Below are 15,545 nucleotides of genomic sequence, written 5' to 3' on the forward strand. Positions count from 1 at the left end.
CTGGGACTTCTTTTTATTTTCGGATCAAACCAATAAAATGTTTTTCCTTTTTTATGAGAAAAGATTATTTCTTTTTGTTTCATACCCAGCTCCTTCTCTTAGTTTGCTCTGACTCTAATTTCAGATTAAACCAGATGTTGTTCTTGCTGTCTCCATTAAGTAATTTGCTTAAGTCTCACAGCCAGTGAGTGGTGAGGCTGGGATATAAACCTGGCTGTCTGACGCCAGGCCCATGCTCTTAACAGTTATGCTGTACTGCTTTATAAACCCCACTGTATGCCTTCTAGTCCTTATCTGAGTGCTACTGTGAGGCTGGGGATCAGAAAATGGAAAGTCACTGGAAAACAGGGCTAAATGAAACAAGAAGCTGCAGATTCCCAGATGCTCTTAACGAGAGGGAAGAACTCCCTTAGAGAGTTTAGTACTTTTGTGTGCTTTATATATTTTTTTTAATAAAAAAAGTTACCATTGTAGTTAATGCCACACTAATCCTCTTTCCCTCCAGAGAAGTAATCGCTACCCCAACGTTGTTATTCTCAGGCACGTTTTTGTAATTTTACCTTTTAGTACATAAATGTTAGTTGACATCTTTGGTAAATTATAACCACCAAACTGTATGTTTAAGAACATAAGTATATTTACCAGTCGACATGTATAGGGAATGTCAGATTGCCAGATTGCATGTTTTTAGGCTTTGTTCTTTAATTCCTTTTGTTGTTTTGTGTTGGAGTTTCTGAGCTCATATGAGTTTTATATTTGCTTGCTTTATTACAGACACCCCATGTGATAACATGGGCTTGGAAAGCTTAATAGTTTTGTCTTTTTTCTTTTTTTGAGACAAAGCCTTGCTCTGTCACCCAGGCCGGAATGCAGTGGTGCATTCTCCGCTCACTGCAGCCTCTGCCTCCTGTGTTCAAGCGATTCTCCTGCCTCAGCCTCCCGAGTAGCTGGGATTACAGATGCATGGCACTGCACCCGGCTAATTTTTGTATTTTTTGTGAAGACGGAGTTTCTCCATGTTAGCCAGGCTGGTCTTGAACTTCTGACCTCAGGTGATCTGCCCGCCTCAGCCTCCCAAAGTGCTGGGATTACAGACATGAGCCACTGTGTCTGGCCAAGCTTAGTAGTTTTGATGGTTTAATTTCCCCAAACTCTTTGGATCAAGGGCAAAAAAAAAAAAAAAAAAAAAAAAAAAAACAACGAATCTTCATGAGAAGGACTAACTAGATATCTACCAAAATAAGCTCTTTACAAACTCTTTTTCTTATTGAAATAACGGGTTCTTAAGAGTTTGTCATAGTTGGGGTTGCTATAAGAAAGTACCACATACGGAGTGGCTTATAAACAACAGACATTGATTTCTCACTGTTCTGGAGGCTGAAAGTCAAGAGATCAGGGTGCCAGCATGGTCTGATTCTTGTGAGGGCCCCATTCTCAGTCGCATACTGCCAACTTCTTGTTGTATCCTCACATGGTGAAAGAGGGTAAGAGAGCTCTCTGGGGTCCCAGATTCCAGTGATCAGGGCTCCATCCTCATGACCTAATCACCTCCCAAAGGCACCTCCTCCTAATATCATGTTGGGAGTTAGGATTTCAGTATACGAATTTTGCCAAGGACACAAGCATTCAATTCCTTGCAGGTTCTTTGAAAATAACTTAAATTTTGCTTTTTAAAAGTATCTTATGTATGTATTTATAAGACAGGGAACCTGGCATCAATGTGATCATAATGCTCTTATATAATTTTATTGTGTGACCTAAACTTTATCCACTCTTATACTGAGTTTTCTTTTGTTCAGTAAAGAAAGTGAATCGAATCCAAATGCCCACATTTATGGCAAGCTGAAGTAGGTGTTTAGTCAGCCATCTGTCAAGTTGTGAGAACAGTAGGTACTTCATCCAAAGAATTATGGTTTCTGCCAAGTTCATTTTGATTCCTGTTCACAAATTTGAACCAAATTTACAGGCTTTGTCTAGGTTCACATTTAATTTCCGTAATTAAATTCCAGAATATATTAGTTTACACCGCAGACTCAGTGTGACAATATAAATTCATCCAGAAAGGAATACTATTTTGTGTACAGTGTGAATTATATATTTTTTCTTTCATTTTTTTTTTTTTTTTTAAGATGGGGTCTCACTATGTTGCCCAGATTGGTCTCAAACTCCTGGTCTCAAGTGATCCTTCCACTTCAACTTCCCAAGTACCTGGGATTACAGGCGTGAGCCATCATACCCAGATCCGTGTGAATTATATTTTATAGGTTTATTAGCTGCCTGATATATGAGGCTATTCCCATTTCAAATATTTATAAAATTTGAATGAAGATTATATAATCGAATTATCCTTGAATATATGAAAGGGTTATAATCTGCATGCATTTGTGAATGAACCCAATGTAAGTAATAAGTAAGTAATGTTTTTATTGATTATATCTTTTTAGGGTTGGATTGAGATTGTTGGATGTGCTGATCGTTCCTGTTATGACCTCTCCTGTCATACACGAGCCACCAAAGTCCCACTTGTAGCTGAGAAACCTCTGAAAGAACCCATATCCTTTCTGGTCACTCCAAAAACTCAGGATTCACATGTGAACATCTTGCTAATGACTAAGTCCAAGTCTTTACCGTGTTCTATGGATAAATGGAGATGTTTTCAATACCGTAGTAACACTTGTTTAAACCTATTATTTTACCTATCTCTTTGTTCCTTTCCTATTCTCTGCACTTGTAGTCTGACATGTGCCCACTCAATGTTTGGCCTTTAAAAGAAGCATATTTAGAAAAATACTCTGAATATCTTTCAGAGCGTTAATAGTTTTTCTCAGCTGTTTCCAAAATGCGCTTCACACCTGCACCTACCTACATGCTCTTTAAATAAAGAGTGCCTGGTGAAAGCTTTTTCCATTAAAAGATGAGTGCCATTTGATAGTAGATGAAATAATAGTTTAACTCACTTGGTCTGAAAATCAGCAAAATAGAAATTTTCTTTCTTTACTAGGCAGTGAAGTTATGAGCTGATTTCTTAGGGGTAGGTCAGTGACAGGAAATAGATCTTGTTTTGGGCATTTTAGAAATAAATTCTTATCAGAAGTTCTTATGCCATGGGTTGGGTCATTGCTGATTAAATAATATCTCTTTTTTCTCGCTGTAACTGGAAAAGTTTCTATTGATGGTATTAATTTTGGGTGAGATTTGCCTGAATGATTTTGTGGACAGGTGTTTCATCTTGTCTTAAAATCAACATAAACAGGATCTGGAGTATTGATAGAGAGCTGGGGTAGTTTTAAGTTGTTGACTGATTGTTTTCAGGCTCGTTTTCTGAAATACTGAGGCAGTGCTGTAGTTTTGGATTCCTTGACTACTTCATACAAAACAGTCAATGTTGTTCAGTTTGAACCCAATAAGGGAGCAATTGGTAAGGCTTATAAGAAGGATGCAAAACTGGTGATGGAGTATCTTGCCATTTGTGATGAGTGCTGCGTTACAGAAATGGAGATGCTGCTGAATGAGAAAGGGTAAGATTTCAGATGTTTAGTCTTCCATGGGCTCCAGTCAGTTGTGTCTTCTGCCAGGTTCTGAAAGTTAGGGTGTGATTAATTTCTTAAGATTTTTTGCAGGTAAGTACTGTATCTTGGCTGCATTTGAAGGACTGTCTTTCCTGAGATTTTGGCATTAGAGCCTGGAAAAAGATTTGAAGTAGAATATAAATATATATATATTTTTTCCTATTAACTTTCTTAAAGAGACTTACCCAGCCAGGAAGGGTTAGAAACTACATCTACTATCTCTCAGGTCACTTCTCCTTTTTGGAGGTTTAGAATACTCTCTAATTGTTTAAGCATGAATATAAACAATAGAGAAGGCAGGGCACGGTGGCTCACGCCTGTAATCCCAGTGCTTTGGGAGGCCGAGGCAGGCAGATCACGAGGTCAGGAGACCATCCTGGCTAACGCGGTGAAACCCCATCTGTACTAAAAATACAAAAAATTAGCCAGGCATGGCAGTGGACGCCTATAGTCCCAGCTACTCGGAGGCTGAGGCAGGAGAATGGCGTGAACCTGGGAGGCAGAGCTTGCAGTGAGCCGCGATCTTGCCACTGCACTCCAGCCTGGGCAACAGAGCGAGACTCCGTCTCAAAAAAAAAAAAAAAAAATAGAGAAAAGTCTTTAAAGGAATACAACAAAATCCAGCACTGAACAATGTAAAATTTTCAATATCCAGCAAACAATAAAAATTACTATATATATATGAAATAGCAGGAAAATGAGGAGTAAAGTCAGTTGAAAGAAACACCTAGAAGAAACATGATGCGGTAAATACATAAGGATGTTAAAGCACTTACTATAAATATGCTTCATGTACTCAAGGGTGTAAAGGAAAACATGAACATGTGAGGTGAGAAATGGAAAAATATATGTGTAATATGGATATAAACACATGTTTTTTATATATATAAACAACATGAAACATTTAGAGACAGTATCTCAAATAATGTCACTGGATGGGATTAACAGTAGATTAAACATTACAGAAGAAAGGTCATTGAACTCAAAGACAGCAACAAAAACTATCCAAAATGAAGCATAGAAAAAACAAGACTGGGAAAAAAATGTCCAATAGGACAATATCAGACCATCTAAGCCTAGACAGGGCGTATAGAAAAAATATACAATAGCTGGAAATTTTCCAAATGTGATGAAAACAATAAAACTACAGATTGAAGAAGCTTAGCCCCAAGCAGGATAAACACAAAGATGACCATATGAAGACACATGAAAATCAATAGCTAAAAACCAGGGATGAAGAGAAGAACCTTTAAAGCAGCTAAAGGGGAAAAAGACTCATTACATAAAAACAAATGAAGATAAGAATGATTAGAATTCATATCAAAAACTATGCAGATCACCATATAATGGAATGAAATCTTTTAAAGTGCTTTAAAATCTTTTAAAGTGTTTTAAAATTCCTACGCCCAGCAAAAATATCTTTCAAAAATGAAGAGGAAATACTTTAAGACCAAGCTTGTCCAACCTGCGGCCTGCAGGCTGTATATGGCCCAGGATGGCTTTTGATGCTGCCCAACACAAGTTTGTAAACTTTCGAAAAACATTATGAGTTTTTTTTGCAGTTTTTTTTTCTTTGCTCATCAGCTATGGCTAGTGTTAGTGTATTTTACTTGCAGTCCAAGACAGTTCTTCTAGTGTGGCCCAGGGAAGCCAAAAGATTGAACACCTCTGTTTTAGACAATCCAGGGCTCTGAAAGTGCATTACCAACAGACCTCCACTATAAGAATTGTTAAAGGAACTTCTTCAGGCAGAAGTATGAAAGTTTAGATCTACCCAGAAGACTTAAGAGATCTAGAAATTATAAATATGTGGGTAATAGAAATGGCATTTTCTTTCTCATCTCTTAATTTCTTTAAAAGATAATGGAGTATTTAAAGTAAAAATAATAATACAGAATCTATAACTCATGGAAGTAAAATGTATGCTATCAATAGCACAAAGGGTGGGAGCAAAGAATTAGGAATATACTCTTGTGAGGTGTATACGTTATATATGAAATGGTGTAATGTTACTTGAAGATAAACTATGATAAGTTAAAAAATGCATAGAGTGAACTCTAGAGCAATCACCTGGGAAAAAATAACACACACAAAAAACAAGGAGTGTAACTAATAAACCAATAGTGGAGATAAAGTAGAATAAGAAAAAATATTCCACAAGAAGATGGGAGAAGAGGAAAAGGAACAAAGAACAGATGGGACAAAGATGAACTCTTGCAAGTTGAAGATATCTGTTTCAGCAAAATTTTAAAACATTTCTAGTCTTCTAGAATTAACACCTATTTATACTAAAACAATATCAAATCCCATTAAAATGGACTAAGTTATATTACTAGTTAAATATCATTATCCATAAACACAGTTTGCTTTATTACTTATTCTCAAGTAATGGCTGTCTTCTTGTCAATTGCAACTCTTTCTTTTTTTTGAGATGGAGTCTCACTCTGTCACCCAGGCTGGGGTGCAGTGGTGCGATCTCAGCTCACGGCAACCTCTGCTTCCCAGTTTCAAGCAATTCTCCCACCTTAGCCTCCCGAGTAGCTGGGACTATAGGTGTGCACCACCACGCCTAGCTAATTTTTTGTATTTTTAGTAGAGACAGGGTTTCACCATGTTGACCAGGCTGGTCTTGAACTCCTGACCTCAGGTGATCCGCCTGCCTTGGCCTCCCAAAGTGCTGGGATTACAGGCATGAGCCACCATGCCTGACCCAATTGCAACTCTTTTATAGCTGTTCACTATGATACACTTAGACTGTGCTCACAGAGAGGGTGAATATAACACTGTGTATGTAATGGAATCTTTAATGCATGCACACACAGACTTCAGACAGAATAGTAAAAATGGAAGAATTCAGTGAACACCACTCAGATGAGGCATGAAATTATCACAGGTGGAAACAAGCAAAATGCAGTTGTTACGTATGCCAAGTATCCAGCTTCCGAGACAACCACATGAGGGCTCTCTATCCTAGCACTGAATTGCTTGGGAGGCAAGAGAAATCCAAATTGATACTCAAAATGTGAGGAAACACCTCCTAAGCTGAAATACAGGTATTACATGAAACTCTTCATAAGGGTGAATTATTATAACCTGAAACTGAATGGGTATATCTCAGGACACAAATACATGACAGCCAGTGATTTTGGGGGGGGATAATATTTTATGTTGCCATATGAAACAGAAACATTAAACTTCTTTTAAACTGATCTTCATCAACACAAATGTCAAAATTTATTTTGAAAATAGTGTGGGCATTGGACTGTAAAATTACTTCTGTAAGATGACATGCTGGTTCATTTGTACATTTGTTGGGACAATAATGAGAACCCTTGTGTTTTTACCAGCAGGCTTATTTCTGACAAAGTTGTTATTATTCTAAAACTGAATTTTCAAAAAGTTGTTTTTGGTTTTACCTTGATCTCAAAACCAAAGGCATTAGTCATTAAGTTACTCGTGGAATTTTATGAAACTAGTCAAAATTTGGTGTATCTCCTCAGAGTACTTTTTGGTGCCATTGTTAGAATAATACTTAATTTGGTGTTCCTTATGAAATAATTTAAATAAGTGATGACTTATTATATCTGGAGAGTTGATCAAGTTATAAAAATAAAAAGCAATTTAGCAATCTACAAAATTCCTTTAAATTAAGGCATGGGGTGCCTGTTTGAACTAATACAAAATGTATTTTGTTTCTTTGTAGGGAATTTACAATTGAAACTGAAGGGAAAACATTTCAGTTAACAAAAGACATGGTCAATGTGAAGAGATTCCAGAAAACACTATATGGTAAATTTGTAAATATGATAAACTAAAAGTCACTGCTCCCTAAAGCTTTTGCTGTTGTTTGAGACAGGGTCTCGCTCTGTCACCCAGGCTGGAGTGCAGTGGCACAACTTCTGCCTCCCGGGCTGAGCATTCCTCCCTCCTGTCTCAGCCTCCCAATTAGCTGGGACTACAGGAGCACGCTACCATACCCAACGAATTTTTGTATTTTTTGTAGAGATGAGGTTTTTGCCATGTTGCCCAGGCTGGTCTTGAACTCCTAGGCTGAAGCAGTCCACCCGCCTCGGCCTCCCAAAGTGCTGGGATTACAGGCATGAGCGACCACGCCTAGCCCTCATTCCCTGTCTTTTTTGGCAAAATAACTTGTTAAAAAGTCTTTTAGGGGCCAGACGCTGTGGCTCATGCCTGTAATCCCAACACTTTGGGAGGCCGAGAGTGGGTAGATCACGAGGTCAGGAGTTTGAGACCAGCCTGGCCAACATGGTGAAACCCCGTCTCTACTAAAAATGCGAAAATTTTGCCGGGTACAGTGGCTCACGCCTGTAATCCCAGCATTTTGGGAGGCTGAGGTGGGTGGATCACGAGGTCAGGAGATTGAGACCATCCTGGCTTACATGGTGAAACCCCATCTCTACTAAAAATACAAAAAAATTAGCTGGGTGTGGTGGCGGGCACCTGTAATCCCAGCTACTCAGGAGGCTGAGGCAGGAGAATGGCATGAACCCGGGAGGCGGAGCTTGCAGTGAGCTGAGAGCATGCCACTGCACTCCAGCCTGGGCGACTGAGCAAGACACCGTCTCAAAAACAAACAAACAAAAAATACAAAAATTAGCTGGGCGTGGAGGTGCGTGCCTGTAATCCCAGCTACTCGGGAGGTTGAGGCAGGTGAATCCCTTCAACCCGGGAGGTTTGCAGTAAGCCGAGATCGCGCCATTGTACTCCTGCCTGGGTGACAGGGCGAGACTCTGTCTCAAAAAAAAAAAAAGCCATTTAGACCAGTGATGTTTCATGCTTTTTTAAAAGTTAGGAAGATGATTTTTTTTTGTAGAACAAATTATGTGAATCAGGCAATGAGTAATTTGGAGCATATATGAAGGATGCCGAAGTTTATTTGTGGCTGAATTGAAATTCCTGGAAACAGAATAGTAGTGGGTGTTTGAGAAGCTACTGCCAGTGGAGAGAGTGAGCCTTTGTTCTTGGCCTGTCTTGTAGCCAGGCTTCAGTGAGCAGTGGTAGGAGTAAGCAGGGGCTTCTCCATCACGCTCTGGGGCTTTGTAGCCACGATCCTGGCAGCTAGTTCAGAGCTGCACATCACCATTACTCAGATACCACAGAAGGATGGTGGGGAAATGCCTTGATCGTGGTTATAAAATATTACTCTTTATCGTAGACAAACAGGATCTCTTTTCCCCTACATGTGTGAGTTTTTGGTTCCAACGATCTCATTTCCCAAACAACATAAACTCTCCAAGGTTATGGCCAGTTATCTTAGACCTGGACAGTGCTTAGCAGTGCTTCTTCCTTTCCACATAATAAGTAATAATTATCAATATATTTCCTGTGTATACCACGGGTGTTGTCTTACCCACAGGAAGAGCTGTAGGCCACTGTAAGATGTCTTTGATGGATTGCTATTCTTTGAGCAAAGTCTTCCCTAAGGGTGTCCTGACCCCAGAACGTTGGTAATACAATGCCAGTAATTTGGTTCTGAACAAGTTCTCATCAAGATAACGAGCTAAAAAGTTAAAGAAACACAAATTGTGTAATACTTTCTGTGTGTAGGAATTGTTTTTGTGAATTTTGCCAGCTGTGTTAGATTTTAAATTCTAGTAAAATCTTATTAAAAGCCTTAGATTTTTTGTGCTTTCTGGGTAGCCAAGGCAGGTGATAGAGACAAAGTGTAGCTGCTGCTCTTCGTAGTTTGCCAACTGGTGAAGAAATATTCTGGTAACTCAGATTTCATTTTTACACAGTATAAACAGAATTTGGTGAAAGGTTTTTTCACTCTAACTTTCTCTTCAGAGGCATGTTTCCTATTAGCAAATAGTTTTTAGGTATGTTCTGGTTTCTTTGTTCTAATATACAGAGATAAAAAATCCATCTAGAATAGAGATATTTTTAGTGCTAAGATTTTTTTTTTTTTGAGACCAAGTCTCGCCCTTGTTTTCCAGGTTGGAGTGCAATGGCACGATGTTGGCTCACTGCAATCTCCGCCTCCAGGATTCAAGTGATTCTGCTGCCTCAGCCTCCCAAGTAGCTGGGATTACAGGCATCTGCCACCACTCTCAGCTAATTTTTGTATTTTTGGTAGAGACGGGGTTTCACCATGTTGGCCAGGCTGGTCTCGAACTCCTGACCTCAGATGATCCACCCACTCGACCTCCCAAAATGCTGGGATTACAGGCGTGAGCACCATGCCCAGCGAATTGTTTATAGAGAGAATCTGAAATGCATTATGTGGTATTTAAGAGAATGTTATTGAATTTCTGTTTCGCAGTGGAAGAAGTTGTTCCGAATGTAATTGAACCCTCCTTCGGCCTGGGTAGGATCATGTATACGGTATTTGAACATACATTCCATGTACGAGAAGGAGATGAACAGAGAACAGTAAGTTGTCATGTAGTGTGCTGTTACAGTGTCAGAAAATAAAAATGTTCGAATTACATTGTGAAGTACATTAATAAGACTCTAGAATGATCAACTAGTTATTACTATAATCTACTAGTGCTATTAACATTCATCTTTGCTTAAGTTTTTATAGACAAACCACTTTCCTGTGTTATCTTATTTGAGCTTTAGGTTATTCTAGAAGCTATTATTTTAGTTGCCTGGTGCTCTCTATTCTGAGACTGAACCAATTACTTTGGGGAACAATCTATATTATGTCAATGGAAGGAATGATACTTTCTGGATATGCTGTGTTTTCAGAAATTTGAGAAGGATGAGATGACTCATAGAATTTAGCCAGACCACTAAACTCTATCTATACTCTGGTAAAGTATCAAAGGGAACCCTCTCAAACTGCATAAAATTGTCTGGGGTACTTTTGGGGTAAAGATGTGAATTCCTAGGTTCTACTCTGGAGATGCTGATTCACTAGGTCTAAGACCCAGGGATCTGGGTGTTTTTTTAATAATAAGAACCCTGGGTGATTTCACTGTGAAAGCTTGACAGATCATAAATGGGATAATAATCTGGGGTATATCCTTTCCTAGCATTCAAGTATTGCTGAAGATAGAAGTTTATAAGAAGTCTTCATCAGCTCCCACAAATTTTCTTTTGGTTCTGATGCTTCTGAATCACTGCTCCTTGCCTTCTTCCTCTCTATCTCCTTGCCTTACTTCACCATTTTTACCTCGCCTCTGCCTGCAGAAGTTACACTCCTGGTCAGATTGCTAGGAAAGCCAACCAGAAGGATGGCTAAAAAGGAGAGGTTGTATATGTCAGGCTGATTGAAAGAAACAGTGTCATCCACTTGGCCATTCTAAAGCTTGAGTGTATGTAATGTTAGACATCAACCCTGTGGTTCTTTCTAGGACATTTAACCTTGAAGGATGAACTAGTGCATTCTCGGCAGCAGTACTTCAGTCTGACACACGATTGTAATACATAGCTAATAAAGTTAGTATTGTACTCTCTGCCCTAAAGTTGCATCTTCATTTCCCAACCTTGAAGAAGCAGCCCTAGTCATTCAACAGATTGTAAGAACCTGGGCTAGGCCCCAGGTATGCAAGCATAAGGCTTGGTTCTTTTTGAGAAATGATGACAAACATAACTGCATGTGTTCTTTTTAGATGTCAAGTCTGCTTCAAGCTTTTTTCTGCTTATTTTTCTAATACAAAGGTTTTAGAAAATCTTTTAGCTGTTCTTTGAATCTAACAATATTAATATAACTAGAGCTTTAATAGAAATTTCGTAAGGGCTAAACAAGAATAAATTAGTCACAGTGTTTTATGAATTGCGTGAATTCCCATGATGAAGAGAAATTTGATTAGACTGTGGGAAGCCAAAAATGCTTCCAAATTATTAGCACCTAGTTCCTCAATCTATTTGCCTATAAATTTCGTATAAAAACATTGCTAGTGAAATTCTAAAAACTATTTTTCTATAAAGGCAGGTCCCTATTACTGTCTCATATTAAATAGAAATATCACAAGATGGAGGAAGGGAATATAATTCTGAACCTTCTGTGATGTGAGCAGCAATGTTGGTGGAATACAGGCCTTACTTAGAGTGGGATATTCATTGCTTGGCATTAAAGGTTAATTGAACTTTGGGTAAGAGGCTAAACTGGAATCTGTGTCATTCATTATTTTTATGGGACAAATTTATTCTGTGTTTTTGCCTTCAAGTGTACCTTTTGTACAAGTATTAAGAACTGCCTTCAGTTCCCATTTCCAACCCAAAGTAGTAGATTGGTTTGCCTTCCACAGAATATTTTTATTTTCGCTTTTTTTTTTTTTTTGGTCTCGCTTTGTTGCTCAGCTGGAGTACAGTGGCATGATCTCAGCTGACTACAGCCTCAAACTTCTGGGCTCAAGCAATCCTCCTGCTTCAGCCTCCTGAGTAGCTGGGACCACAGGTGCGCCTCACAATGCCCAGCTAATTTTTTAGTTTTTGTAGAGATGGGGTCTTGCCATGTTGCCCTGGCTGGTCTTGAATTCCTGGGCTCAAGCAATTATTCTGCCTCAGCTTCCCAAAGTGCTGGGGTTACAGGCAGGAGCCACTGTGCCCAGCCTTATTTTTGCTTTCTTTGATTTCTGAGTTACTCAGAAACTATTTCAGGGCAGTTTAAGAAGGCTGTATGTACTTTTTAGTGTAGGTATATGGAGCATCTTATTTGTTTTGTACTATTTCTTTTGGACATATGTTTGTGAGCTAATTAAACTTTTCTGTTTCACTTGGTCACTAAGGCTCATAGGTTCTTTTCTTGAAAGACAGAATGGGCTTTTGGTTTGCGACACTGCCACTTGTTTGATGATTTAGGTAGTCTCCACAGAAAAACTGTCTTTTATGTGGGACCAAAAATTACCGTCTTTTGTATGTAGTAGCTTTCAGAATGCTTTCACATCATTTGACTTTTTTAGTAACGGGCTTGTGAAGCAAGCAGAGCAGGTGGTAGAGACCTGCTTTTTAGATGGAGAAACCAAGGCTTAGAAAGAGAGCTCATGAGTTGGCCCAAATTCAGAGCTGAAACCAGGTGTTTCTGATGCTGGTTCTCCTGCTTCTCTTTTGCCATACTGCTTTTCATGTCATGTTTTCTGGCATTTGGGTAATGATGTTATGCTTGAACACTTGCTGAATATTAACCTCTTTTGGTTTGGTGTATTAGCATTTAGATATTTACGAATTAACATATTTGGATTTTTTTCTTTTTAAATCATCCAGTTCTTCAGTTTCCCTGCTGTAGTCGCTCCATTCAAATGTTCCGTCCTCCCACTGAGCCAAAACCAGGAGTTCATGCCATTTGTCAAGGAATTATGTAAGCAAATTCAATTGGGTAAACTCCATGGGAACACCATCAGGAGACTGAATCTTAGGAAATATATCGTTTATTTCAATAAAAATAGAGATTGAATAAAGAATATAAATGATTTTATAAAGAGTACATGATTTTAGCCTGTACTGTTATTTCTAAGAGAGAGGGTATGCTTACTCAGATGTTTTATTGTGGCGTTTGAGTGAGTCAAGGTAGGACCCAAGAGTCAGATTTAAAAATTATTTCCTTCTCATACTGACGTTGGTGCTCAGTTCATCGAGGGAACGCAAGTGGAGTGTAGCAACCCTAGTGGATCTACAGCCACAGAATCCATGGCCCTGAAAGGAATCCTAGTGGTCATCTGGCACATCCCACTTATTTCAGAGTTGGGAAGTGGGGAGAGTCCATTGACCTGCTCAGAGCCATAAAAATGGAGGTGGTGGAGTCAGGACTCACCTTCTGGCCTTGGCTCTTGGTCCTATATTTGTTCCTCCTATAGCTGTATCAGATGGAGGTATGCGTGAAGATTTGGATTCTCGCAACGGATTTATTAAACTTTAGGGATGTTTCTTTGTGTTGCAGCTCAACTTGTTGCTGTCTTGCCTTGGTCCCTTTTATAAGTCTCCTGAGCTTGTAAGACAGTAGTTAGATAACATTGGGCTTAACTCCATTGTTCTATATTTAATTTACTTTGTTTATTTTGGATAGCGGAAGCCCTCACCAGGCACGGAGTGTCTCACAAGGTAGACGATTCCTCTGGGTCAATTGGAAGGCGCTATGCCAGGACTGATGAGATAGGCGTGGCTTTTGGTGTCACCATTGACTTTGACACAGTGAACAAGACCCCCCACACTGCAACTCTGAGGGACCGTGACTCAATGCGGCAGATAAGAGCAGAGGTATCTGGCCTTCTCTTTGGCATTTTTAGCCTTAGAAATGTGTACTGCTTCTTACTGATTTGTGTTGGATTTTGATGTGTATATGCTCCTTTTCCTTTTTTTTTCTTTTTAATTTTAATGAACGGCTTCTATCAGACAGAGCCCAGATTCTCAAGTCCCCCTGGTTTAATTATGAAAATATCCATTAGCACTTCTCTAATATTTTATAACCATTTGTATTGCTCTGGGCTCATTCTCCAGCAGTTTGCTTTTATACTTGTTTGTTTATTGGGCAAGAGAAATATGATGCCAAGAATTTGTTGCCAGAGTTTTATTGGTAGGCTTTTGAGGGGTTAGACATTTTAATTTTTTATTTTTATAGACATATGTATAAACTTTTCCGTGTTCAGATATTGAAAACAGTGAGTCATGTTTCAGTAATTTTGGTCAATAGGAAGGCAGTAATGGAGATGGTAGAAGCACAGAAGGGGAAGGATGGGTGGTAAGGGAAAGGAAAGAGTAGCTGCTCTAATGACGTCTGCCTGCCTAATTTATCAACTTTGAGCACATATTTCAAGTGCCTGTTCCGTACTTAGCTTCGTACAGATACTAATAGGGAAAACAAAAGCAAAAGACTACTTTTTTTTTTCTGAAGGAGTTTATAGTCTAATCCAGAAGTCGTGAATTTCTAGCTTGACTTTTTAGAGACCATCTGGCTACTCTGGACCTGTGTACCCATCTAGGTGTGGTTCTCAAAAGTATAGTCCCTAGACCAGCAGCATCAGTATCACCTGGAAATGTGTAAGATAAGCAAAACCTCCCCAGACCTACTACATCATAAACTGGGGATGGAGAGGCGGGGGGGGCAAGCAAAACTTTTTTAGTTTTAACGAGACTTCCAGATGATTCTGACGTGCACTCGAGTTTGAGAACCATTGCTGTGTGGCAACCAGTGTTTGATTTTGGCTAAGGAACAGTGGCCGCCTTCGTCAGAGCTCTCCAGTTTGCCAGTCTTATGTAACTCCCGAGTTACTTGACTGACTCCTGTTTGTTCTAATAGTTAATACACGTGAAGCAAGGGACATAGAGATTTAGAAAAGTTAAGAAAGGCTTTGTGGCAGAATTGAGTTGTCTGGGGGAACTGGTGGGCATTGTGGGCTAGAAGAAGAACATGAACCCATGCCCGGCATGACATTGTTTGGCTCTGTGTAAGGTTTCCTGAGTTCAGGATGAATCTTCTTCTTAGAAATCTGAACAAGTTGGTTGATACTTGGCTTCTCTCTCCTTGTCTGTAGGTCTCTGAGCTGCCCAGCATAGTCCGAGACCTAGGCAATGGCAGCACCACATGGGCCGATGTGGAGGCCAGGTATCCTCTGTTTGAAGGGCAAGAGACTGGTAAAAAAGAGACAATCGAGGAATGAAGACAATTTTGACAACTTTTGACCACTTGCGCTGAAAAACAAAACAAAACAAAACAAAAAACTCTTACCATGTCCACATTACAAAAGAAAACAGCATTGTGATTACTCCCAGGGACTGTATTTTATCTTCAGTGGCTGCCTGATTTTACCCCCACAATTAAAGTTTGAAGGAATCCTGAACAAACTTGTGATCTATTTGCTCGTGTTTTTACATTTTCAGCAAGGCTGTTTCTCCCACGTTTGGGTAGACATTCTCATGGCTTAATGTTAAACACAGTGAACACTTTTTAAAAAATTAACAGCTTTATTGGGATATCATTTACATACCATAAAAATAACCTGTTTTAAGTGTACAGTTCAATGATGTTTAGTATATTTACAGAGTTGTGCAACCACCACCACAAACCAATTT

At 39.2% G+C, this 15,545-nt stretch overlaps 1 protein-coding gene across 2 annotated transcripts in view; it reads left to right on the forward strand.

Moving 5' to 3' along the window:
- GARS1 (glycyl-tRNA synthetase 1) overlaps positions 1-15,317 on the forward strand; it is a 39,428-nt gene extending 24,111 nt beyond the window's left edge. For both annotated transcript variants that reach the window (XM_033194893.1, XM_033194894.1), the window contains 7 exons: positions 2,445-2,552; positions 3,373-3,518; positions 7,273-7,358; positions 9,853-9,962; positions 12,744-12,837; positions 13,543-13,733; positions 15,008-15,317. In XM_033194893.1, coding sequence (XP_033050784.1) covers positions 2,445-2,552; positions 3,373-3,518; positions 7,273-7,358; positions 9,853-9,962; positions 12,744-12,837; positions 13,543-13,733; positions 15,008-15,133 — 861 coding nt within the window. In that variant the 3' untranslated portion in view covers positions 15,134-15,317. The remainder of the gene's footprint in view (positions 1-2,444; positions 2,553-3,372; positions 3,519-7,272; positions 7,359-9,852; positions 9,963-12,743; positions 12,838-13,542; positions 13,734-15,007) is intronic.
- Positions 15,318-15,545: the final 228 nt, after the last annotated feature.

This window comes from Trachypithecus francoisi, unplaced genomic scaffold (genome assembly GCF_009764315.1).
Source record: "Trachypithecus francoisi isolate TF-2019V2 unplaced genomic scaffold, Tfra_2.0 Lachesis_group4, whole genome shotgun sequence".
In the NCBI taxonomy this organism is placed as follows: domain Eukaryota; kingdom Metazoa; phylum Chordata; class Mammalia; order Primates; family Cercopithecidae; genus Trachypithecus; species Trachypithecus francoisi.